This window comes from Petromyzon marinus, chromosome 35 (genome assembly GCF_048934315.1).
Source record: "Petromyzon marinus isolate PM22_M1 ecotype Great Lakes invasive population chromosome 35, UKy_Petmar_22M1.pri1.0, whole genome shotgun sequence".
NCBI classification, from domain to species: Eukaryota; Metazoa; Chordata; class Hyperoartia; order Petromyzontiformes; family Petromyzontidae; genus Petromyzon; species Petromyzon marinus.
The window spans coordinates 1,877,912-1,905,144 of record NC_133701.1 but is presented as its reverse complement, the minus strand read 5'-3'; the positions used below and the strand labels follow the sequence as shown (position 1 = coordinate 1,905,144).

Below are 27,233 nucleotides of genomic sequence, written 5' to 3'. Positions count from 1 at the left end.
CTGGGAGATCATCTCGGCCTGGTGCATTTCCTGATCTCAGACTCTGGATCGCCTTCAGTACTTCCTCAACAGATGGCACCTCAGCCAGCCACTCACAGGAGGTGACTTCCAATATTTGAGGCACCGCAGCCTCGGCAGGGTCATCCCCACTTTGTCTCACGTTGTTTTCCTGGCTGAGGGATTTCACCTCCCCCAGGACTTCACAGAAATGCTCAGCAAATCTGCAAACCTGTTCCTGAGATTGGATCACCATTCTTTCCCCTAATGATGGTAATAGGTGTGGCGCTGCAAGTTACTTTTATTATGGAATTAAAGAGCGATTTGTGATCATAGGAGACAACCACCCGTCACACCACCAGAGAGAACTCTGGGAAAGCTTTGGTAATGCTTTAATGAAGACAGGTGAAATCACCCTATCGGAGCGTGCAATGCGTCGGCTTCTCTCTGTGCATGCGGGCTTGACTCGGGAGCGCCATACCTCCGCGTAGAGCTCATTAGCCATGTGCATCACGAGCCGAGAACTCCCTAACGCCAGCAAATTGGGTTTCGCGCGAAACGTATGCGGTGTTTTCACATATCCTTTGCGTACATTTGAGGCGTTGTTTGGCCCATTTGCACCTTCAAAATGTTTCGGTTAAATCGGTATTCGTGAAATCTACATTTTAACTACGACAGTGAGAGGCTGTAGAGAATCCATCGGCTTCGTTGCCGCTGCCTACGGAGGAGCTGTAAACCGACCTCATCGGGAACAGCAGTGAAAGTTGCAATCCTCGTAACATGCGAGAAATATCACCGCCAAATGAAAACGTCCACTGTAGAGTACACAGTGGACAAATCGTGTATTTGTTGAAACATTCCAGCCAATATTTTATTGTAGGGGAAAAACAGGCGAATCAATGCCAAGTTCTGCTGATGTAACAGTCCTTTCGCCAAAGTCCAGTGGAAAGGATGGCCCCTAAAGACAAAAAAACCCTGATGCCTGCTGTATATTTGGAGTTTGTGTGTTTTCCCCGTGGTTACGTGGATTTTTCTCCACATTTACAAGCATGCATTTAGAGTATTTGGCTGCTGTAAATTTCCACACAATAAGCCACTTTTGTTGAGCTATCATTTGTGGCCAAATGAAAAAGAACTATACAGGTCAGTGGGCCTTACAAGGTAAAATAAAAAATGTTGGTAAGTTTTTTTTTAATTGGGCTATCGACTGCTCACGTTAACGTTTCAGATTTGAATTCACTCAAAGCCAACACACACAAGTGCTTACGTCCTCGTACACTCCGGTAATCAAACGCACTGTGAATAAAAACAATGTCAAGACTAATAATGACATTGCCTTTGACTGGGGGTGATTAGCACGGTTCGCTACATACGGTGCGATAGAAGTTCAACGCACGCACATTGTATAAATACGGTGAGGGAAAAAAGTATTTGATCCGCTGCTGATTTTGTATGTTTGCCCACTGACAAATAAATGATCAGTCTATACTTTTAATGGTAGGTTTATTTGAACAGTGAGAGACAGAATAACAACAACAAAATCCAGAAAAACGCATGTCAAAAATGTTATAAATTGATTTACATTTTAATGAGGGAATAAGCATTTGACCCCTCTGCAAAACATGACTTAGTACTTGGTGGCAAAACCCTTGTTGGCAATCACAGAGGTCAGACGTTTCTTGTAGGTGGGCTCCAGGTTTGCACACATCTCAGGAGGGATTTTGTCCCACTCCTCTTTGCAGATCTTCTCCAAGTCATTAAGGTTTCGAGGCTGACGTTTGGCAACTCGAACCTTCAGCTCCCTCCACAGATTTTCTATGGGATCAAGATCTGGAGACTGGCTAGGCCACTCCAGGACCTTAATGTGCTTCTTCTTGAGCCACTCCTTTGTTGCCTTGGTCGTGTGTTTTGGGTCATTGTCATGCTGGAATACCCATCCACGACCCATTTTCAATGCCCTGGCTGAGGGAAGGAGGTTCTCACCCAAAATTTGACGGTACATGGCCCCGTCCATTGTCGCTTTGATGTGGTGAAGTTGTCCTGTCCCCTTAGCAGAAAAAACACCCCCAAAGCATAATGTTTCTACCTCCATGTTTGACGGTGTGGATGGTGTTCTTGAGGTCATAGGCAGCATTCCTCCTCCTCCAAACACGGCGAGTTGAGTTGATGCCAAAGAGCTCCATTTTGGTCTCATCTGACCACAACACTTTCACCAAGTTGTCCTCTGAATCATTCAGATGTTCATTGGCAAACTTCAGACGGGTATGTACATGTGCTTTCTTGAGCAGAGGGACCTTGCGGGCGCTGCAGGATTTCAGTCCTTCACGGCGTAGTGTTACCAATTGATTTCTTGGTGACTATGGTCCCAGCTGCCTTGAGATCATTGACAAGATCCTCCCGTGTAGTTATGGGCTGATTCCTCACCGTTCTCATGATCATTTAAACTCCACGAAGTGAGATCTTGCATGGAGCCCCAGGCCGAGGGAGATTGACAGTTCTTTTGTGTTTCTTCCATTTGCGAATAATCGCACCAACTGTTGTCACCTTCTCACCAAGCTGCTTGGCAATGGTCTTGTAGCCCATTCCAGCCTTGTGTAGGTCTACAATCTTGTCCCTGACATCCTTAGAGAGCTCTTTGGTCTTGGCCATGGTGAAGAGTTTGGAATCTGATTGATTGATTGCTTCTGTGGACAGGTGTCTTTTATACAGGTAACAAGCTGAGATTAGCCAATCTCAGCTCGTTACCTGTATAAAAGACACCTGGGAGCCAGAAATATTTCTGATTGAGAGGGGGTCAAATACTTATTCCCCCTCATTAAAATGCAAATCAATTTATAAGATTTTTGAAATGCGTTTTTCTAGATTTTTTTGTTGTTATTCTGTCTCTCACTGTTCAAATAACCCTACCATTAAAATTATAGACTGATCATTTATTTGTCAGTGGGCAAACGTACTAAATCAGCAGGGGATCAAATACTTTTTTCCCTCACTGTATAAACCGTGTAAGTTATAGATTCCAAATGTTTATCTACGCGTCGGTATACGTTTGCTATGTACGTGTCAGTTGAAACCCTGGATGCCCTTGCAATCTGGACGTTTAATCTCAAGCATTCATCCAGGTGAAATATTTTCACAACGTTAACAATAAAAAAAGATATTCACTTCTGGCCAAACGTACCGCCGAACGTGCCACGTGGACTAGCAGCACCGGATTAAATCCCACCATAAACACATGCACGCAACGTCAACATTTGGCTACTAAATGACTTTTTTTTTTTACTCGGGCGCCGCAATCCACATGCGTGTTTACAGATAAGGAGAAGAAATCGCACAAAACCAGCGCTGTCCTCGGAGCAACGATGTCACGGCTACACCAGCGGAATGTCAAGATGCGCTCCGCACGCGGGCGATGTCTCGCGCACCTGGTTCTCTGTTGCCGTCTAATACAGGAGTAATGGATGTCTGGATGGTGCAGGGATGATGGACACAATCCAATAAGTGTGTTGACAGCACACAGGTCAACATTGCTTAACGCCCAAGTCAAATTGCACGGTGTCAGTGGTTCCATACCAGAAGTGTGCACAGCAAATGGAGTAGATAATTGCTCGTATGGATATATTCGGCATTCACAACTGGGTTTGACTTCACACCCGAATTCCCACGCGAGAAAGAAAGAGCACCTGCCACTGAATTGCAGGAATATAACTGTCTCCTCACGTAAAGCCTTAAATCTCAATTTCAAATATTTATTTATACCCTTTAACAGAGATCTCACTTGTTAAGAAACTGCCTAACTCTTGTGTACCCAATTCTGCCGCTGGTTGGACAGATGTGCGGGTGGGGGGGGTTTCAGAAACTTTCCCCACGGTTTCAGCTCCCGCGCCCGGACATGGAATTGAATCGGCGACCTCTGAACTGCAAGTCCAGTGCGTGACCCATTGCACCATGGCGGCAGCGTTCTTTAAGAAATTAATGACTGGCTCTTGCTCGAATTGTTGTGATAGTAACCGTTACGTACAGGGACTTCTAGTCTACTTACAAACATTCGACTTACGAACTTAAAGAGACACGAACAAACCTATCCGTATGTCCAGTTGCCCTTTCGGACCGAGAGTCATGAGTTCAACCGCCGCGCAATAGATGGCGGTGGTGGAATCTACATCTGCAAAACATGAAAAACCAGCGGCATGCACATCCACAGATGCTTATACAACTATTAAAGCCATTCCCCATGTTAAGTGTACATGCCGTACAACATGTTTGGAAGCGAAAGGAGTAAAGTTGGACTTACCAACAGACCTCTGCAACCTAACTCATTCTTAAATAGAGGAGTCCCTGTACAGTGAAAAGCCACCAAGTGGTGATGTAACAATGCAACAATCCACCAATGAAAATCACTTCCTACACTCGTGATGCATCCACTGAGCCACACGAATACCTATGTCATTGGTTCTCATGAACCCTGCAGCCCCTGGAGGGGCACTGAATTCACAAATGCACAAATTATGACCTGCTGGCCCTGGATAAAAATATTATTTGCAAAAATGAGAAATGATAACAAACAAACAAAAAGTATTTCGATTTTATTAAATTTTGAATTCTGGCTGCGATGCAAAGTATTGAAGTGGTTTAGCATCGAAATTTATTGAACAAACCTCGATCGGTCACTTCACAATCGGGAGAGACGTCCGACAACGCCGCGCATTACCCAAGACAGTTGTGGGAAGATTAGACTTCACTCCCTGTGTAAACTGGCCTCGTGGCCTCTTTGAGAACATAGCAATAAACCCCATCGTTTATGCACAAACATTTGAATTAGTATCTGTGAAATGGAGTATGCACCGTGGAAGCTGTGAAGATCATTTATGTTATTGAGTGTTCGGTCCTAAACGCGGCACATTTTGACATAAGCTCATGTCAAATTTCGATTTAAAGCTTTCGTGACTGCAGGAATTCATATTCTTGGTTCGTTCGGTAAAGTCACGTAGAAGGGAAAGAATAAAATAATTAAAATAAAAATTATCACGACGTTTCGATTGCAACACAAGCAATCATCATCAGGTGTGAAAATTACAGCAAGAAAATGTAACTCAGACTCAAAAACACTGCATGGACATCACAATTAAGAGCACCACCAGACGAAAGTTTCCAAGACATCTAATGAGCAGATTCATAACTTCAAATTCAAAATAGCAAATCGCAGCAACTTTGTAGATGCCATTCGTGTAGGCTCACTGGCCTGTTAAAAGAACACTCCAACTGAACAAATCCTCATCTCATTTTTGTGAGCAAACAAAGGATATGACAAATTGCCTTCTTCCAAACATACGAGAGAAAAATAATAATGTTAAGCTCAAGGAAACAAACATTTCAAAACAATGCAATGTGCAATTCACTGGGTTATAGCAACGGCGATCGATGTGATGCGAGCTAACGTTTAAATTGTAATCTTGATTTGAAGGTTTCGTGACTGCAGGAATCCATACTCTGGTTCTTTCGGTAAAGTCACGGAGATAGAAAATTAATAGATCACGACGTTTCGATCACAACACAAGCAATCGTCATTAGGTGAGACAAACACAGCAGGAGAACTCATGAAGCAGGAGAAAGGGTTGCTGCAACAAGAGGTTATATAGGCTTTAAGCGGGCTCAACCCAAGGGTAAGTGGGCAGAGTTAGAGATGGAATTTGTACGTAAATGTAAGAGATTAGCATGTCAATGTGAGACGGCTCCAGCAACCAGGGGCTGTGCCAATGAGAAGATTGGCATGTCAATGTCAGAGAACCGGGCAACAAGAACAAAATAACGGCAAGAGCAACTACGAGGAGAGACCAGCATGTCAACGAGAGAGATGCACATGGAGAGAGAGAGACGCACAGAGAGAGAGACACACACAAAGAGACACACACAGAGACAAACACAGAGACACACACACAGAGGGACAACCCACAAACAGAGAGACAACCACTTAGAGAGAGACGCACACACAAAAAGAGACACACGCACATAGAGACAACAACCACCATTCGCCACTAAGTGGCGATGATGTCACCACGACGCTTGTGCCAGGCCATGTGCACCTTGAGGCCACACACAGAAAGACAACCCCCACACAGAGAGAGACACACAGAAAGACACATACAGAGAGAGAGACAAGACAGAGATACACATAGAGATACACACAGAGACAACCACAGACAGAGAGAGACACAAGCACATAGAGAAAGACACACACACACACAGAGACACACAGAGAGAAAGACACACACAGATAATAAACCAGGTCTGTTTTTCACCTGGCTTATTATTATCTCGCCTGCCTTATTATTTTAACATGCAAAATGCCGCCGGACCCACAAAAGCCTTGCGTGGCAGTATGGCTCCTTCAGAAGGACCCTTGCCAATAGGATGTTGGGCCAAATGCATTCAACGAGTGTTTTTGCATGTGGGATGAAACCAGAATACGTGGAAAAAAACTAATGCGTACGAGGGGGATAACACTCAACTCCACATCAATAGATATAGGAATCAATTCCTCCTGTATTGCCATTTCATAGCCACCTTGCAGATAAACCCTACAGCACCCAGTATTCCCTGGCAGTGTCCAATACGAGTTACAAACCAGGCTTCAAAACCTGCCCAGCTTCCGAGATCCGGTGCACTTGGGGTGATTTGGCAAAATCTGGGAGTATATTGAATGTGATGATAGATCTGCCATGTTCTCTGCCCCACCAATACAAGTGATCACAACTAGCCTACCGTAGTGGTATTTACAGCAGGGTGGACAGCATACCACCTTCATAATTGAGTCCAGACAAATACTTTGTGGGGTTTTTTTGTTGTTGTTGTTGCCAACACCAGCTGGGTTATTAAATGCAATAAATATTCAAATCCAGACAATCAATATAATCAGCTTATACATCCTGCATCAAGTGGCCCATTTCAGTATTTTACATGCAATCAATCACGTGCGTAAAATCCACACTACGAGTGAGCAGCGTCTGCGCTGCATCGTCTTTGTGTCTGCGCTAAAGGAGATTGCGGCAGCATCAAGACACGCAGTATGTGGGGGGGGGGCACACGGCACGGGTACAGATTCCCTACACGCCTCCAAGCGCACACGTGTTCCCTGACTTGTTATTTTGTATGCAACTCCAAGGGCCTCTATCGTCGCCGTCTTTCCCCCCCACAATTACAGTGAAGGAAAAAAGTATTTGATCCCCTGCTGATTTTGTACGTTTGCCCACTGACGAAGAAATGATCAGTCTATACTTTTAATGGTAGGTTTATTTGAACAGTGAAAGATAGAATAACAAGAACAAAATCCAGAAAAACGCGTGTCAAAAATGTTATGAATTGATTTGCATTTTAATGAGGGAAATAAGGATATGACCCCCTCTCAATCAGAAAGATTTCTGGCTCCCAGGTGTCTTTTATACAGGTAACGAGCTGAGATTAGGAGCACACTCTTAAAGGAGTGCTCCTAATCTCAGCTTGCTACCTGTATAAAAGACACCTGTCCACAGAAGCAATCAATCAATCAGATTCCAAACTCTCCACCATGGCCAAGACCAAAGAGCTCTCCAAGGATGTCAGGGACAAGATTGTAGACCTACACAAGGCTGGAATGGGCTACAAGACCATTGCCAAGCAGCTTGGTGAGAAGGTGACAACAGTTGGTGCGATTATTCGCAAATGGAAGAAACACAAAAGAACTGTCAATCTCCCTCGGCCTGGGGCTCCATGCAAGATCTCACCTCGTGGAGTTCCAATGATCATGAGAACGGTGAGGAATCAGCCCAGAGCTACACGGGAGGATCTTGTCAATGATCTCAAGGCAGCTGGGACCATAGTCACCAAGAAAACAATTGGTAACACACTACGCCGTGAAGGACTGAAATCCTGCAGCGCCCGCAAGGTCCCTCTGCTCAAGAAAGCACATATACATGCCCGTCTGAAGTTTGCCAATGAACATCTGAATGATTCAGAGGACAACGGGTGAAAGTGTTGTGGTCAGATAAGACAATAATGGAGCTCTTTGGCATCAACTCAACTCGCCGTGTTTGGAGGAAGAGGAATGCTGCCTATGACCCCAAGAACACCATCCCCACCGTCAAACATGGAGGTGGAAACATGCTTTGGGGGTGTTTTTCTGCTAAGGGGACAGGACAACTTCACCGCATCAAAAGGGACGATGGATGGGGCCATGTACCGTCAAATTTTGGGTGAGAACCTCCTTCCCTCAGCCAGGGCATTGAAAATGAGTCGTGGATGGGTATTCCAGCATGACAATGACCAAAAACACACGGCCAAGGCAACAAAGGAGTGGCTCAAGAAGAAGCACATTAAGGCCCTGGAGTGGCCTAGCCAGTCTCCAGACCTTGATCCCATAGAAAATCTGTGGAGGGAGCTGAAGGTTCGAGTTGCCAAACGTCAGCCTCGAAACCTTAATGACTTGGAGAAGATCTGCAAAGAGGAGTGGGACAAAATCCCTCCTGAGATGTGTGCAAACCTGGTGGCCAATTACAAGAAACGTCTGACCTCTGTGATTGCCAACAAGGGTTTTGCCACCAAGTACTAGGTCATGTTTTGCAGAGGGGTCAAATACTTATCTCCCTCATTAAAATGCAAATCAATTTATAACATTTTTGACATGCGTTTTTCTGGATTTTTTTGTCGTTATTCTGTCTCTCACTGTTCAAATAAACCTACCATTAAAATTATAGACTGATCATTTCTTTGTCAGTGGGCAAACGTACAAAATCAGCAGGGGATCAAATACGTTTTTCCCTCACTGTATACTCCGACTGTGCTACTGGGGAGCGCCACGTGATGAGACGAACACATTTCAATTGTTCCAAACAACCGCAGCTAGAAGTGCACCATGCCGTGTCAGAAAACTGCTCCGGAAGTTGACGTCAAAGAACTACTTCTCAAGCCACGTGCACATCCGCCTTTTATATACCCTGCAAAGAACGCTCATCACACGTCAATCAAATTTAAAAAATTTAAGTTTCAGGAGTGAAATGAGCAAAATTGAGTGACAAGCCACGTTCAATTGTGTATTCTGTGCAGCCATTGTTGACCAGGCTGAAACTTCCAACTGCACGAGTCTTGAGAGCCCAGCTTAACCAAGGGCGGCTGTAGCTCACATTTGAACCCAGGAATCGAACCCAGGCCCTAAGCGGTGCCGCCTTAGCGCTCGGACCTCCCAGCCACCGGGCCACCTCTTCCCTCTCATTCTCATTCCGTCCCCATCTCTCACTCTCTCTCTAATTGTTTCTTTCCGCCATCTCTTTTTAATTCTCTCCTCGTCCTACTCCCTTTGTTTTCCTCCCCATCTCGCTTTGTTATTCCTTGGTCGTCTCTCTTCTTCTTAAACGTTTCTCTCCAATCTCTTTTCTCAAAACATTTTCTCGTCTTTACTTCTCAACATTTATTTCTTTTAAAGCTCGCCCTGTCCTGTTTTAAAAATATATTTCCCCCCCCCCATCTCTCCCAATCTCTTTAAATTCTCTCCACCTCTCTCTCACACCATCTCCTTCAATTATCTACACCGCATCTCCTGACTATAATGCGCTTACCTCCCCATCCATCTCTAAATATTTTAAAATCAATACAAGAAACAGGTACGAGTGTTTCATCACAAAAATAAATACGTAGATATATTTACGACCAACAGACTGCAAGTCTCCCAGAGCAATGTCTCTCCCAAGCAGTGTTTATTTAAGCAGGCACACGCCTAGCCCAATATCGACTTTCTGAGTCTCATCAGCAAAAGCAATGTGTGGCTTTGTTAAACAAACTCTACCGAGTCTCCTGGTCGCACAGACAAGGGCAGTCCACAGACATAGTTAGACCTGTTCGGTGCACTAAACCGAAAGGTAAATAAAGCTCGACCAAGGTTCACCCATCGTTGGGCACTGTGAACCATAGTTTTGCCAGACTGGACCTGGAGATCCACACCACTTCAAGTCCCGTCAACAGGCCCCCTTTAACCATACGAGGAGGCACACGTCTAATACGTCCTACGTGGTAGCATGTTCACTGCATGGCCATCGAATCGAACATTTAAAATGAAATGAAACGCAAATATAATAGAGCACTCCGATGCTAGTTCGGGTTGCACCACAGACGCCAGAGTGTAAAGATGTGTTATTTATCACAGCTCTGCTTATATAAGGTGTGCTTACACAGTAGTCGATGGATGTTTGGAAGACCTTATAACTACAGTTCTGATATAAGTAGCACATGCTTACATTACAATGGGGGGGGGGGGAAGCAGATGGTGACTTCTGATACAAGAACCTTACTTCAGATATAAGCACACCTCTTGGGAGTGCTTGTATCTAGCTTATCCTGGCGCTGCGATAAAACCGGGCCCGTATCTCGTATTGGGAGAAACAAAATAAATGGACGCTGAGTGAGCCACGCTTGTGGCGCGTCGGGTATGGGGCCTTTAAAACTTGCTGATCATTCACATTTTTAGCCTGGTCCTGTTTTTTTTTACCGTAGCAATGCGTTTGTCTCTCATCACTCATGGAGTGGACACACCTTTAGAGTACCTGCCCCGCAGCACAACTCAGGATACGGGATCCCGATACGCCGACCAGCGTGGTGAAGTACGGTTAAATAGCCAGCACGACGCACACAGCGTAGGGGGAGGAACCTCGTCCAGCAGCGGACTGACAACAGCGCCCTACGTACACGGACACACACTCAAGCCATGTGGCGATGCTGCGTTGGCGGTGGTACAACAGGCACTAATTAACGACTCAACACCTTCGTCAATAACGCTGTGGCCTTAAAAAGAAAAAAAGATATATGTCAGGCGATATTCTGGGCAATGGCCCTTTTTCATAGCCCTTAAATAAGAGGGGGCTATGGAGTCAGAGGGGACAACAAGAGAAGGAGACTGCACTGTTGTTACACCATGGGGCCTGCACCTCCCATTAGCAGTTGGCTACGTACTGTGCGAAAGAAGTTCAACATACATATATATTAGAATAACATTTTTTAATATTTCCTTGAGGCCAGTGTTCAACTTTACATACGATTAGTTACCTACTAGTATCCTGTAACAGACAAATCCTTCAACATATACTCAGCAACGATTCTACATGACACACTATTCACACACGCACCACCACCCATCATCGCTTACTGACCAACACTCAGCGACGCTTACCTCTCGCCATCACAAACAACACGCCAAAAATCACCAGCCTCTCGACATGCGCAACTCAGTCACACTCACGGACACTGAGCAACCACCAACACTGCATCAGCGCTTCACAACTGCCACCAGCATGGCCGCGAGTGAACAGCGTGCATGAACAAATGTACGGTACCGATCCACGTGGATAAAATATAATGTACACTTACTCAAGGACAACAATCATCTCTTTAACAACTGTTACATTACGTACATGGAGAGCCCAGTTTTCATAGGTAAAGGCGCAGCGCTGTAATAACTCGCTCGCGACACTATTGGCGGAAGGGCCTCTACTAAAGACAGCTCTACAGAGCCACTCTAAAGCAGTGTTCTTCACTAATTTTCAGAGAGGGGCCACCATCGCCGATAAGACATCATCAGTGTGAGAACTGCCACACCGCCTGTAAAGGTGTTTTCACATTTGCAAGGGGCCGCACGTCTTGGACCGCACTAGAGGCCACCAGTGGCCCGCGGGCCCTGCAATGAAGAACCCAGCTCTAGAGGGCATTTGGCCTACTTTTCAACGCTGACCGGACATCGTGGAAGGGGTTGGAGTACCCACACTCATTCCCACCGCGTGTGACCTGCAGACAGACAAACACGTTTCGACACTAAACAGAAACACCCTGGTAGCTTGCAATCTTGTTTTGGGTAATTCACACCTTGCAGACGACTCTTTCAGACCACCTGCCATGCTGCCTAATCCCATGACCGAAATGTATAGACTTGTTACTGAATGTCATTATGTCGTGTGAACTCAGCTTCACCCACTTAACTAAACAGGTCAGGCATTTTTGCAGACCTATAAGTGATTGTTCCATATAAATCGATAGTTTCACCATCAGGCCTCTACAAACCAATCTAGTGAGCCACTCCTGGCTGCATAGTGACAAATTTCAGACACACAGATATACTTAACAACATCATCCTTTACGGAGCGTGTACGCTGCACTTAAATCTAACAATCCACTGTTTTCAACGAGACCATCAAGACAAGATGTTCCCTTTCCAAGGGTTACCGCATACACGAATATTTTTTTTAATTGCAAGGTATAGATAGTAGGTAAAAGGTACAATACAATCAAATTCATCAGAAGTTATTATTTATACTACGCCCTCCAATTCATTGCTACCTCAAGGTGCCAAACCAAAGGGGCATATGAATTAATTGCTCAAGAAGGAAGGTGATTGCAAACCAATTGTGATGTTCAAAGGCAATGCGGCATAAGCAATAAATCCACACCAAATGAGAATAAACTATATTCAAAAGCCAAACTGCGGTTGAGACTACCATCCATCTCATTTGAGGTCTTCATACGCCACCAAGATCAACTGTCACATTTGGATGGTGACGCATGGTTAAAAGGGATGCAATGAAGGTGGAAGAGGCTAAGGTCCACGTGAGAGCACTCGTTTGTATGTTTAGCTTCTTTCGCACCGTACGTAGCCAACCGTGCGAATTGGAGGTGCGGGGGAAGGACAACAAACGAAACGCCTAAGGAAGTTTTAAAGAAATTAGTTTGTCAATCTAGATGATTTAAAAGTGAATAGCTCCAGTGGCTTCCTAATATCGGAAGGAAGAGCGTTCCAGATGGCCAAAGAAGCACATCCCTGAAAGTGCAGCTCGATGCAGTGACCTTCTTTGTTCGATGGCTCGCCAAAAACCGTCGCGAGGATGACTAGACTTCGTGTGATGAGACCATCAAGACCAAATGGTTAACAACGCCAGGTCCTGGATTTGAGTCTGGGCTGCCACCCAAGATTATATCCACGTTCGAGTGTAGCAAGCAGGCAAGGAGAACGGAATAACAAACGTAACAGCTAGACACACTGACAATATTGAAATTCAACAAACGGAACGAGGAATAGAAATACAATTGCAAGAAGGCTGGAACAAAAAATGAAATGGAATATTAAAAACTTTTAGTGACAACTGGGAATTTGACACAGAAAATATGATGTTACAATCAATAACCAAACCAAACAGTTTTTTTTCCTTCCCCACAAAACAACAATCGAATGTTCTTTTTACTCACAAAATCTGTGGCATTTTGCCCACTGGTCTATTAGTGTTTATCCTCCCAATCTGGAAATATTGATTTTTAGCAGGGTGATGCCACTCACCGCATGGGCTGTATTTTGGTCTTCTGGGCAAGGCACACATTACGGTGGGCTTACTTTGTTATCAAAAAGCTGTTTCTAGTAAATAGTAATATTGATAAGAATCGTGAGAGAGCATTATTCCTGTTTTGTACTGCTATTCAAAAACCAGGCTCTGTTGGCCCAATAATAGCCGAAAAACAAACCCCAAAAAGGAACCACCATCACCATACCTGAGCCCTCAGTGGGCTCAGCCCTTTCTGCTGCACTCTCCATTCTGGTTCAACTTTAAATGCCACCCCTGCCAAGCCCCTAACCACAGCAGCCCAGGAACTTTAGAAGTTAGCCCAGCAGGATGTGCTTTACTGGGCAGGAATTGACTTTAAATCAAGGGGCAGTGGCCAAGAAGTAATGTAAAAATAAAACTTCGTTAAAGACAACATTTAACGTTGAGAGAAGCAATGTCAAAGCATGAATTCACGTATTGTTGCTAAGGTGGCTTCATGACTTAACAAATGGTTATGCGGGTGGCCCAGTTAAAATAGAGTGGCACTCTTCTGTCACTGGGATCAGAGAACTAATTGCAAAAAGGTCTGTTAAAAGGGGATACCATGGAGACAGACTGTTCTGTGGCCAAATAGGTTTAAGAGGGGTCATGGCAATGATGCATCAGTCTGGCTCTGAGTTTTTCAAATTGGTAAATGCACAGTGCTAGAAATCATGCATGCCTTAGTCTGGTTCTGTAAGCAAGGATTAAGGCTGAACATTTTTTTTGTGAAAATTATTCATGGGGAAAGTGGTCTCCGTACCCGGCTCCCCGAGCTAATTTCTCGGCCACGGCTAACATCGGTGGCGAATGATATCTGAAACAGTCCTGGTACAGACCCCCGTCACCATGCATCACCGGAGTGGTGATGCATGGTAAAACAATGCCCGTGATTCACAAGGCATGGGAAGGCCCTCTTCCAAGATTGGATTTACAACGGACTGAACATAATTTTCTACAATAATTATAATTAGTGATGAGCTTAAATGGCACTTTTTGCCATCCTGCTGAATATTGATATTAATTCAATATTAATTTGATCACATTGACGAATAGACTGATTACAGTTAAAATGCGTTTAATCGCGTTGTTAGACTCATGAGCATTTATATTTTAAAACGGAGTTTGAGCTGAAATTTGGCGCACCCATTTCTTTTTTGCTTTTTACTTCGTTTGCGGAAGTTGCAAATGTGTATCTTTTTTTCTCTTCCACGTGACAAATCCAATAATGCATTTTTTTTTATAATCGGTAGTCGATTGTTCACCTAAATTTCAGTTTGGCCTGTGGAGGCGAAATAGTGGAGCGAGGAACCAATTTAGACATGGAGAGTTTTCATGGGCCACGCAGCTGACTGGGCGCACAAAATCACAGCGGTATTTGAGAAAATGGCTCTCTTCATCTCGTCAGACTGCATTAGATGGAGGGTAAAAAAAAATGTAACATCTGCCATCTGAATAAATAATGTATTTTTGTTCAGATAAATAATAATACCGAAAGAACCAAGGATATAATATCAATACCATTATAAATAATGTCGTCCCTTCTATGTCCCTTAATACGTGCGTTGAATATCTTATCAAACGTATTTAACAGAATAAATAGAATAAAGCTCTAATCAGCTTTGCTCCGATCATGACATGGCTGCATTTCACCTTGGGCAGAACCAGGTAGAATGCCGAGGTGCATCTCGAATGGGCAAGAAGTGAGCGAATATTGACTTTGGATATGAACAGGGGGAAGTGGAGTACATCGACATACACCTTGATCCCATTTAAAAACAGATTAAGGAATAAATGGAAACCATTTTAAATGCAAACACGTTAGATATCCATTTTTTATGAATGCATTCATACTTTCATACAGAGAAATATCATTAAAATGCTCAAGTTTACATAGTTTTTATATAAAAAAGACCAACTTGAAATAGAAAAACCACATCAATACAGTAATTGCAAAAATTCTAATGATATTAAAGTCATTATCTTTTTATCATCCAGCAGTGGATGAAGGCGCCCCAAGTCCCATGGCATCTCTCGCGGTCCTGTGATGTAATCATCCAAAATCCCTTTGGAGAGCAGCGAACCCCAAGGAGGATAAATGAAAGAGGGAGATGCGAGACTGAAGATTGAAAACACAGGAACTCTATAGAACAATTAGGAACAACATAACGAGAAAATAAATCAGAAAATAACGTGCAAACATCACTGAAGATGTCACAGCAAGCAATCGGAGCATGAAAGCAGCAAATAGCAGGTTGATGAGTGGCAATCATCTCTTAATTTAGCATAAATAAGCCTTCTAATTTACATAAAACATTTAATATTGTAATCGTAATATAAACACAAACACATTTGCGTGTCTTTAGGCAGTGTTACATTTATGAGTCTTTGCAAACATTAGGCAGCTAAACTGGAGAGGTGTTTTGTCCACGACTCCAAACGCAAAGCTACCCAGCTCTTACAATTCAACAAAGGCCACCAACATCTGCTGTCATCAAAAATGAAGCGTGTACAAAAGAGGGAACACATTTCAGACAGTAGGACCAGCAGAAGAGCAGCAACTGCCGATAGGCGACGACGACAATTATAGCGGAAGTTGTTTAACGGCACAGCTAGGGTTTCGAGAGGTGTGGGGGGAAAAAAATGAGGTCAGATGGGTAGAAAGGCAGAATTTTTCAGAGCAGCAATAGCAATTTTTGCCGTTGATCTCCAAGCAGATTAAGTACCAGTACCCGGATCTGATGTTTGAGGCGATGTTGATTCCTGTCAGGTCACGTGCCGAGCTGTAGCAGCGAGGATTTTTTATATATAGAAATTTCTCAGCAGAGGGAATTGGTAAAACCATGAATATGGGAATTGCATTTCTCAAAGAAAGCTATGACTGACGAAAGAGAGTTTTGGCAAAGGGCAAGGTCAAGGCAGATGTGGGACTAATTATAGCAGGTGATCACAATGTTCATGCGATGCTTAGTCGAGGCAAGATGTCATCTCCGCGTTGAAAACAAAGTTAACTGCACGTGATGCTCTAACAGCATGGATTGAGATGCTTGGAGCTTCACACACGCGCAGAAAAATGTATCTTTTCACGAATTCTTAATTCCAATTATGGATGCGCTATTGTAGAAAAAAAAACCCATATCAATGTCCCCAACAGCGTTCAATTTATTCAGTAAAAACCATTTAAGTTTGAATAGGCTGTTTATTCTTTCACAAAAAATGCTATATTAATGTCATTGTAAAAATAAACGTTAATTGCGAGACTCCAAAAAGCGTCGCTGGAAATATGTCACAAGGATGTTTATCTTTCTCGTGTGCTAGTCCACGCAAACATCAGGTACAGTACACAGCTTGTGAGCCGCCGAGCGGTATTAATAATGACGCACGCTGTGTACTTTAGGCATACATATCAAATGCAGGCAGCGACGACGTGCAGAGAACCGTCACACGCGCCCGCACACATCAACAGAGGACATTACAGCACCAATGTGGTGGAGGTGGACATTCTGGACGGGCACACACACACACGCGCGCGCGCGCGCACACAACACTCGCGTCTTTTTGACAGCGGCCGAGATGCGGGGGGGGACGGTTTGAAGCATGAATGGGAAATCATATGAGGACCATGTGTGGCTCATTTGAGCAAAGCATAGACGTGGATGATGAAGAGCATGCACGTTTGGTCAATGTGCTCATTTACGAGCGATTTAGCCACTTGGATAGGGAACGATTAAATTACCCGGATAGATACGAGTCAAATCGCGCACACACTGATCGTACGTTTAGGAACGCAATATTTATCCCGTGTATTTTTTTTAAGTTTACATTCCCGACTTCGGGATGCTGGCCACAGGCCATGGCGTGCACCTTTGCTATACACTGCCAACGACGCCAGAACACCAGAACGGGCCAGGTTCAGATGTCAATCGCCAGTCAACTGTGCACGGTCACGCATTTATTGATTTAACACAATAGCAGTACAGTACAAGTAAAAAAACACACGTGAGTTGGCCAGACCGTCAATATTTATCGGTGACGACAAATCTCTGTTTGCATCCGAGTTTAACCTGCTGCTGTTAAATATCAAGCTAAAACAAGGAGCAAAAATGTAATACTATTCATTGTACACACACACGCGCACGCGAGCACAAAGCCCGGCCACATTTAGCCACGTGTACGGCGATCGCATAAGTTATTCGCGGCTACGCAGCCAACGCAGCCCAAAACGTGGAGCCAGTGCTCATTACAATACCCGGCCGCCTTTGTCTCTCCCAAGCGATTGCTTTCCCACAACAATCCCAGGTAATCATTTGAGGATTAGTCGATGGTCGGGGAGGTTCACAATCCACTTGCCGTGGTGTACATGGCCACACGTCGAAGCCAGATCACCCATGATTACAGCAACAGTGCGCTAGGCACACATATACACGAGATGTCTTTACATATACCGTACTGTCGAGAAAACACGGGCACACGGGCCCTTTTATTACACCCCGCTCTACGACCCGTCCCTCACACGCCCCACCTCGCCTTATCTCAAATTCTCACGTTCCGTCTCACTCTACATATTCATATCGCTGGTGTCAATCAACGGCTTCTCACCCCCACCGCTTCTCTATCCCCCGCCTGCATGTCTACGTGAAAGGCGCCGCACGTCCACCATCTCCCACTATAAACAGGTGTACACGTGTGTGTGTGTGTGCGTACGTGTGTGTGTGTGTACACGTGTGTGTGCATACCTGTGTGTGCGTACCTGTTGCGGTTTGTAAACATCGCCACTGGGGAGACAAAGGCGGTCGGGCGTGGTGCTGGCCACCCACCCCCTCGTGTACCGTTCCGGCCTTCATAGGTGCTCGCTAACAGCACTTGCCCCTACAGGCTGTTAAGGCTATATGGGGGATCTTTATCTTTGTTATCTTTGTGTGTGTGGGGAGCGGTGGTGTAGCGGTTAGCGTGCTGCGCTACGAACCTAGCGACCCGCGTTCCATTTCCGCTCACGGCCAACACCAGTGACGATTATCTTAACCGGTCCTGGGCCTCCCCTAGGTCGACTCAGCTTCAAATGAGTACCTAGTGCGGTGTGTAAAGATATCACCACTGGGGTGAAAGGCGGCCGGGTGTGACGCTGGCCACCCACCCCCTCGTGTGCCGTGCCGGCCTTCATAGGCGCTTGCTAGCAGCACTTCCCCTAAGTCTGTTAAGGCTATACTGGGGGATCTTTGTCACGCTATTTGAGCGTGATGCATCACGCTGGTCAGTGCAGGTTGGTGAAGTCGGTCTGCATATATGTGCGAGCGTAGAAGTACAGTCCAACAATGGATTTTTATGAACTGCCCTCCTTTGCTGCCCATCCAAAAACAAAACAGCCTCAAATCTGCTTATCTTTCGAGGTCTAGTGAGATTTGGGACATTCTTGGTGACCTGGGTCACAGACATCTGTTCCCCATGCATGTAGAACTCCCCACGCATGTAGAACTCCCCACGCATGTAGAACTCCCCACCTTACACGTCCCCCCACCTCGAGTCCCACAGTCTCCGATTCTATCCGTGCCCCGGTCCCACACACTCGTTAGCATGCACCGTCCCTCTAAATCTTTGGCTCCATATTCCTTTCTCTATCTTTCTCCCTGGCCCTCTGACGCTGTAGTGCTCTTCCCCTACATTCATCCTTCACTTGTCAACGTTTGTCTCCATCCCTCTCACTGCCATCGTCTGTACCCCACTCACTAATCCATACCATCCCTTTCTTGTCCTGCAATGTCCCTCTCTCTTCTCCCCGTGTTATCATTCTCACCTTTGTCACTCTCTCAATCCATCATTATCATCGGGGCTTAATTTCTCAGGGAATATTTTCTGGAGCCCACCAACTCCCCAAGACCCTGACTGGGAACCTGCCCCTGCTCCTGCCTCGACAGCCAGAGGTAATAGTTTTCCACAGCTCGACCTCGGGCAGATTTGGACGAAATGAAACCATGTTTATTATTATTTTCGACACCGGGTTTGCGATTTTCTCTTTTGCTCAATTCAAATTTATTCTAATATTGTGGGATGGAGATTAACAATACTACAGTGAGATTGGCAGAGGACAGAGGTGAAATACTCTGCCAACCCTTCAAGAAAAGAGGATGGCCATATGTGAGGAGGTGAGATTCCAATGTCAACTGTTCACCAAATTGAACGGATAGAAAAAAACGTATCACACTTAAGACCCCATTGGTCCTTTACACTAAACAATGCAATCATAAACAAGGAGTGATTTCACTTAAGGTGTCTTATGGTTCCAGTCACAGGCCATATATTTAAATATCCTTTTTTTCAAATTAACACATTCAGAAGGCAGTGATGTACCCAGTGTCAAATAGCATTTTTTTTGCCAGTAAGTGCTATTTATTCCGCTAAAAAGGATTGGGAAAATCGATATGATGGATAAAAATTATACCTCCTTACCAAGTGTATCAATCAAGGCCGCAGCATCCCCGAGAAGTCCATATATTTTCTCTATTAAATGCATTTAGGGCATATTAAATTAAATATTTTATTTTATACATCACTGGGCTTTTCATTAGGGGCAGAAGAAATTACTCCACTTATACGACAAAATTATTTATCGTCACTCGCATCCATTTAAAATGCAACTATATTACATTTAAATTGAGGATATATACGCATATATCTCTTAAGCAAGATCAGATTTTACAGGAGGCGTATTTTTGCGTGCCCCGTTTATTTGACAAATACTAATTTACTAAAATTAACAGCACTTACGTGAAATTATAGTCATTTTTTTGTTCTCGAATTAGTCGAGTGATTCGTCCTACTTTAAATCAGAACACCCCCCCACCCCACCGTGACATCCAACATATCCTTTGTTTCAAATGCATATGTAGGACGCGGTAAATGACGAGAACCCTATATTCTTTCCTCCGCGAGCACTCCAGAAATTCCTCCCCAATCCCCTCCTCGTGAACAGAAACCAGAGGGTGGCCAGCCGACTCTGCACCAGTTCCTACCTGACTGGAAACCAGGCGAAAGCCTATAAACGTATGATATGATTTGAGCGAGGGGAGTATAGTACTTTCCCAACCTCGAATTGGCAACCCAGTGAGCATAATTAATCCTGCATCTCATTGATAATCCTTTGAATAAGAATAAAGAAATTCGTTTTATCATACGAACATGTACAATATGGCAATATCTCATTTTTCCCAATTAAGAACCCAATGCTCAATGTCCTTCACATACCATGGCCATTGTCCCATATCACACTCTACCATGTCCCGTACCCAATGCCCCGTGGCTTAAGGCGACGGTCATTTTTGTTCGTACAAGTCACGGCCAAGGTGCAGGGAAAAACCAATTCAGGGAAAGGTCACGGCATGGGGTGGTACCTCACCATCAATGCCCCCCTCCACTCCCCCAACCACGTACAGCCATTTTAAAGATTCCATGTACTTCATTAAAATTCACGATTTCTGTGACCAGCGTGACCTCCGTGCCAACATCGTAGATTGACCAATACACTACTGCCCTTCGTCCCGTGCCATGTGTACCATATCCCAAACACCTGTCCCACCTCCCATATCCCAATCCTTTTAACAGGTCCGCCCCTCATCTCTCCGCCCACGAGTCGCAATATCCCATTGCCTCCCGCGTCAACACACACATGGCGAACGTCCAACCTCATCCCCGGGTCCCCCACCCACCCCACCCCCAAAACCCACAGCCGCGCCCCCTATCCCACCCCACATCCCGACGCTTCATGACCTCCTGCCCCCGTGCCCCACGTCCAACAATCCCACATCGCAAATCCGCGTTATGCGAAGTCCACCTCCCCCCCCGTGCCGAACCCCATCACTCCCCCGTGCCCCCTCTCTCATCCCCCGCGGTCCCAACAGTCCGCATGCCACCCCGTCCCGTGCTCCCACACCCCCGTGGGGCTGACGGGCTGGTGGTGGTACAGGGGTAGTGGTGGTACAGGGGCTGGTGGTGGTACAGGGGCTGGTGGTGGTACAGGGGCTGGTGGTGGTACAGGGGTAGTGGTGGTACAGGGGCTGGTGGTGGTACAGGGGTAGTGGTGGTACAGGGGTAGTGGTGGTACAGGGGCTGGTGGTGGTACAGGGGCTGGTGGTGGTGGTACAGGGGCTGGTGGTCGTACAGGGTGGTGGTGGTACAGGGGCTGGTGGTGGTACAGGCTGGTGGTGGTGGTACAGGCTGGTGGTGGTACAGGCTGGTGGTGGTACAGGCTGGTGGTGGTACAGAGTGGTGGTGGTGGTGGTACAGGCTGGTGATGGTGGTGGTACAGGCTGGTGATGGTGGTGGTACAGGGGGTGGTTGTGGTACAGGGTGGTGGTACAGGGTAGTGGTACAGGGTAGTGGTGGTACAGGGTGGTGGTACAGAGTGGTGGTACAGGGGGTGGTGGTGGTACAGGGTGGTGGTGGTACAGGCTGGTGATGGTGGTGGTACAGGGGGTGGTGGTACAGGGTGGTGGTACAGGGCGGTGGTGGTGGTGCATAGTGGTGGTACATGGTGGTGGTGGTACAGGGTGATGGTGGTGCAGGGTGGTGGTACATGGTGGTGGTACAGGGTGGTGGTGGTGGTGGTGGTACAGGGTGGTGGTGGTGGTACGGGGTGGTGGTACAGGGGGTGGTGGTGCTACTCACGCGCTCCTCCACTCCGCCTGCCGCCTCCGCCCCGCCGCCGCCGCCTCTGGTGAGGTTCTCGCTCGCCGTAGCGTCGCCCGCGTGGCCGTCCCCGGCGACTTGGGCCCCGTAGCTGGCCCCGTAGCTGGCCTCGCAGGCTCGCTGGCAGGGGCCCGCGTCACCGAGGACGGCGTCGAAGACGTCCCCCGCCGCCGAGGCGCCGCTCAGCGCCGCCGCCAGACACAGCCACAGCAGCGGCGCGCCCTTTCGGTCCATCCCCGCGGTTTTAAAGTCACTGACTGCACTTTAACGAACGACGGTCGCCCGCTGTCGTTACGACGGCGAGAGGTGTTGTTGTAAGTAGTCGTAGTAGTCGTCGTCGTTGTTGTTGTCGCTGTGTTTTGTTTACAAGCCACACGCTCCGTGCGCCCCGCTTCCTCTTCCTCCCGCTGCCCGCGTTGCTGCTCGCGTTCCGGACCCTGCCGAGATGTGGGCCCCCGCAAGTCTCGCGAGATCTCAGGCGCCCCCCCCCGCTCCCCGCTCGCGTTGTATGCCGAGGCGGAGGGAGGGGGGAGGGCGGTTATCGCGATATTTGAGGAGGAGCAGCAGGAGGAGGTTTCTGTTGATTTTGCTGAATGGTTGATGATGATGGTGATGATGCCACTGCAGCAACAGCAGCAACGTTGTCATCATAGCAGTCAACTCCTTATCAGTGTCCTATCCCCTATTACAGACCAATTCAGACCTAATTGGTCAACCCGTGCCCCTTATGTAAACCACAACGTTCATCCTACAAAGTCCCACCACAAGGTGAGAAACACAAAAACTCTTGCGGGGTTTTGTCCGTATTGAAACAGATGTACGCCGTATGAACCTGAAAACTCAATGTCCCTGTAACAAGAAGAATACAGGTAAACCGTATGGGTTGATGGCTATGAGTTGTTGTGTTTGTGATTGTACTGACAGTATTATCAAGAGGGCCGTCCGTCCTACATTTGGAGTGACGCGATAGCTGATCCTCACCAGATACTAACCTGGCACTCACCACTAACCTGAAACTATTCACACCACTCACCCCACGTCACCTTGTGGTCTGCACTAAAACCCACCAGACTCCACTCACCTGGTGCTCATGATTCATCCAGTCGCCAGAACCAAGACACCTGGCATTGATCACCGCTCACACTAATAAGACACTCACCAGATATGAACTACACTCATAGGACACTCACTAATCACCAAGCACTCACCAGACACACTCAGAACTCAGAAGATTCTCACCAGACGCTCTCCACTCACCTGTCTGATCTGTATACGTTGTATGTAATGGGTACAGGGAATCCCTCCAGCCACTAGGGGCGTTACATTCACCACAATGTGATTTTTTTAAATTAAAATAATCACATTTCTTTACTAATCCACAATGCTGCTGAACATGCTTACGTTTTGCCCGTAGTATGTAGGTGTGTTTAGGGGTTTTACAATGTATTTTATGCCGAAATCTGTAGCGTAGTTTATGTAAAACCAATATTACATGTTTTCAAGTGATTAAACCCACTGAAAGATTTGCTGTTTCGCATTTTCATTGTACACCTCATATCATTTGTAAACAATACTGTGCCCGTAACTGCTTTCTCTTGGCGTTAGTACAGGGGTCGGTAACCAATCTAATAAGTTTGCCATTTTTTGTCGAATTAGGTAAAAAAAACACTCAATACTGTATTTCAAGAGCCCGCGATGCATTGTGAAAAACGTCGCAAAGCAACAGTCCTGAAAGAGCCGCAGGCTGCCGATCCCTCGCGTTGGCGTCACATGCAATGTGAGACACAACATTCACTGGGTCACGGATATTGGTGATCATATATATATATTTTTTAGGTTCTCACCTAGTAAAACAAAAGCCAACGAATCAATAATTGTTTTCACACGAGACTTGAAACTATTTAGAACGTCAGGTCGACCGCACGAGCAAATCCAATAAAACCCAGGGTGTTGATATTTGGTGACCCAAAGTCTAAACATTTAGTTTACGAATGTTTTTGTTTTGTGGTCATCTGTATAGAACATGACTGGAATCTAGATCAGAAAGTGACGGTCATTTTACTTTAAAAATAATACAAATGTCCAGCCCTTCCTCAGTCAATCCACTGTTAGATGATGGCCTCCACATGCCGTGTCATTCATGGGATTGTTTGACCATACTTCACCACGCTGGTTACAGTGCGGGTTAGTGAAGTGGGAAGCCTATATCGCTCACCACTGTTAGCCCTGACTGGGAATCGAATTTAGGTGACCGGGTTCATAGCACAGCATGCTAACCAGTGTGCCGCCACTTTCCCTATTTATTATACATAATTATCCGTGGATTGTCAGTTTATTAAGTTTTTGAGCCAGCTATCAAGATTGGGCAAAACTTATCTCGCTTTATACTCAGGCAACTGGAGAACAACACAAACTAAATGTTTCTAAACTAACATTAAAACGAACAATCACGTGTTTAACAATCACCGTTAAGAGACAGATGGCAAATATGTTATTAAATATAATTAATTGCCACTCATTCACGTGACAAAGCTTCCAGAGACACATCCATTACCAACTGTCACCGCCTCTATTTATAAACACGTTCACCTTAAGACCCCCATTGTCTAGTTTGGGTACAGATTGTCAAAATGCATCCGACTTGATGAGAATGCCACGTGCACAGCGGGCGACCAAGTCAACATTTCCCTCCCGTCGCTCACTCTAGCAGCCACAGACATTGATGCAGAACCCCACCACCACCCCCATGAGTTGCGGGGAAATTCCTCAGTATTTCTCGGCCCTGTTGTGCACAGCGCCCAAACAATGGGAGACCTTTCCCCGAAAGGAGGAAGACGAACCTGGGTGAATCTCAAGCGGAGAAAATGGCACGATTTTTCCGCTAAAAGGTCACCACCGTCCTCCCAGACGTAAACGCGACAACCGTGAGCTGCAGGCCCTCTGTGCGTGCGTGCCGCGCGTGCACGACCGACGGGGGCATTGCATTGCTCCACGTGACAAGCGTTTGAGATGTCGTTCTCGAGTCAACGGAGAGTCCGGCAAACTTGGCCTGTGTGGCGTGACGATGCGGCTTGAGAATTCTCGCTTGGCAACAACAACAACAAGAACGACAAAAACACGTTGCTGGCATTTTGAACCACTTGCGTCTTGAGACGGCTGCTTGGAACCTCATGGCAAGACGCGTTAAGCAGCGCGGAAGTCCAGAAGGGAACGCGGCAGGTGAGTGTTATGGGAGGGGACACGTGCATACGATGGCTCCATGAAACCGGCAACCAAGAGGACGAGAAGGCCTAAGACGAAATGTTGAGAAGCTCTTGAGGGCAGATCTTGGAGTTTGCTGTCTGTCTCTTGTGTGGCAGAGAACCAGAAGAGGGCAGAAACGCGCTGGCAAGGGATGGTGGCCATCAAGGGCTTTGGTCACGATGACGTCTTTGATCTCGAGGAACATCTATGTTTGGTGTGCCAATGCATCAATTCGTCGATTCACTTGGATGAAGTGATAATTCGATGTTCACCGTGCCGCTGGTAGACTGGAGCCGGCTGAGATTCCTGAATCTTTATACCTCTTAATTGGCTAAGATATTCGATGTGATTTCGGTGAGATTGATGAGATACGATCAGATTGATACTGCATTATTGCATCGATAGCAAGCATGCAACGACCTTCCAAGGGGAAGCATCATGCACCTGTGCGGCCGCAGAGAATGGTGGTAGTTAGAACAGCAAACAAGAGGGGGGTAAACGTGGCAGACCGTTCAAATCGAAGGTGTGATTATGCGTGTTGCCCCAGCCATCGTTTATTATACAGCATAAAATAGGCTTTAGTCACGGAGTTAAAACAGTACTATCTGGATGAGTTATTTTGCGATGCTGCTGCGTTGGCAGCGGTGTAGAGGCAACATATATAACAGCAAAACAACTCTACACATTCGTCAATAAAACAGTGGCCTTAGAAGGAAAATACACAATAGGTGACGTTTCAGGCAATTACAATTACAAATTTACATCCCTCAATCAGACCACACCGAGGGTTGCCACCTGTCCGGGTACCACCCGGAGACATCCGTGGCGCGTTACATCGCTTCGGGTGGCAGGAATTGATTTGTACCGAGAACTGGTGGCGTTGTGTTGATCTGTTAAAAACTAAACCGCACAGTTCAGTTAGACCAGTGATTCTTAACCTTTACTGCAGCCTGCAACCCTTTGATACTCAATCGATAAAAACAATGTATATTCTATAATACAGGTTTTTTTTGTTAGATCGCGTAAATATATAAAGTTTTGTTAAACCCGCCACCACCCGACACAGCCAACTAGTAAGGGTTGTCACGTAAACAGAACGTGCTAATTAGTTACTAGTACAACACACCAGTGTGTTGGAGAGCCAAGCCACAACATTTACAATCTGAGTACGACGTTTCGCCAGTAATTACAACTAGCTTCATCAGGCGACAGCCAGATTTCTTTAATTTTTTTCGATGCTTTACCTTCAAAAGAAATCTGACCATGTCTAGCATCCCCCAGAAAGGGCATCTCGCACCCCAGGTTAAGAACCACTGGGTTAGACCTAGGCTAACCGAGATGTACTGTATGTCCGGGTTTTATCTACAGTGGAGGTGGTGACAATGCTATTGTTAAGCCCCTTGTGTTACGGTGAGTGGCGTTTCATGCATTCCGACGTTTTCAAAGATTTGGCCGTCTTGCCGTTGGACGTGTGCTTTGAGAGACCACAGCTAACGACATCAGTGGTGCAGGCATGGTAGAGCTACAGCCAAGCAGTCCTGTTGATAAATCGTGCTGCTGCTGCTGTTGTCAGCAGCCTGTAAACCTCCCACTGCTGGGAAATGTCCTCTCTCCCCCCTCTCTCCTCTCCAGGAGCTCGCCACCTGCGTTTATTCGATTTCATCTCGCACACTCCACTGCAGTGCGTACAAAATATAAAAAAGCATCACTCGTCCCGTTTATTATCGCCCTCCAATGGTTTTTTTCTGTCATCTCGCCATTTCTTTCGCTCGTCATCCCTCCACGTGTACCCCCCCCCCCCCCCTCTATCGGGCTCAACGTGGAGAGCAGCGAGCAGAAGCGCCGAGGAGTTCTGTGATGTGCCGAGGAGTTCCGTGATGTGCCGAGGAATTCCGTGATGTGCCGAGGAGTTCCGTGGTGTGCCGAGGAGTGCTTCCTATCGCCCCGACGCAC

General features: G+C 46.2%; 1 protein-coding gene across 1 annotated transcript in view; it reads right to left on the bottom strand.

Annotated features, from left to right (window-relative positions):
* The window catches only part of TMEM59 (transmembrane protein 59), a 61,614-nt gene extending 39,105 nt beyond the window's left edge, over positions 1-22,509 (bottom strand). The window contains exon 1 of the mRNA XM_032965940.2: positions 22,017-22,509. Coding sequence (XP_032821831.1) covers positions 22,017-22,271 — 255 coding nt within the window. The 5' untranslated portion in view covers positions 22,272-22,509. The remainder of the gene's footprint in view (positions 1-22,016) is intronic.
* Positions 22,510-27,233: the final 4,724 nt, after the last annotated feature.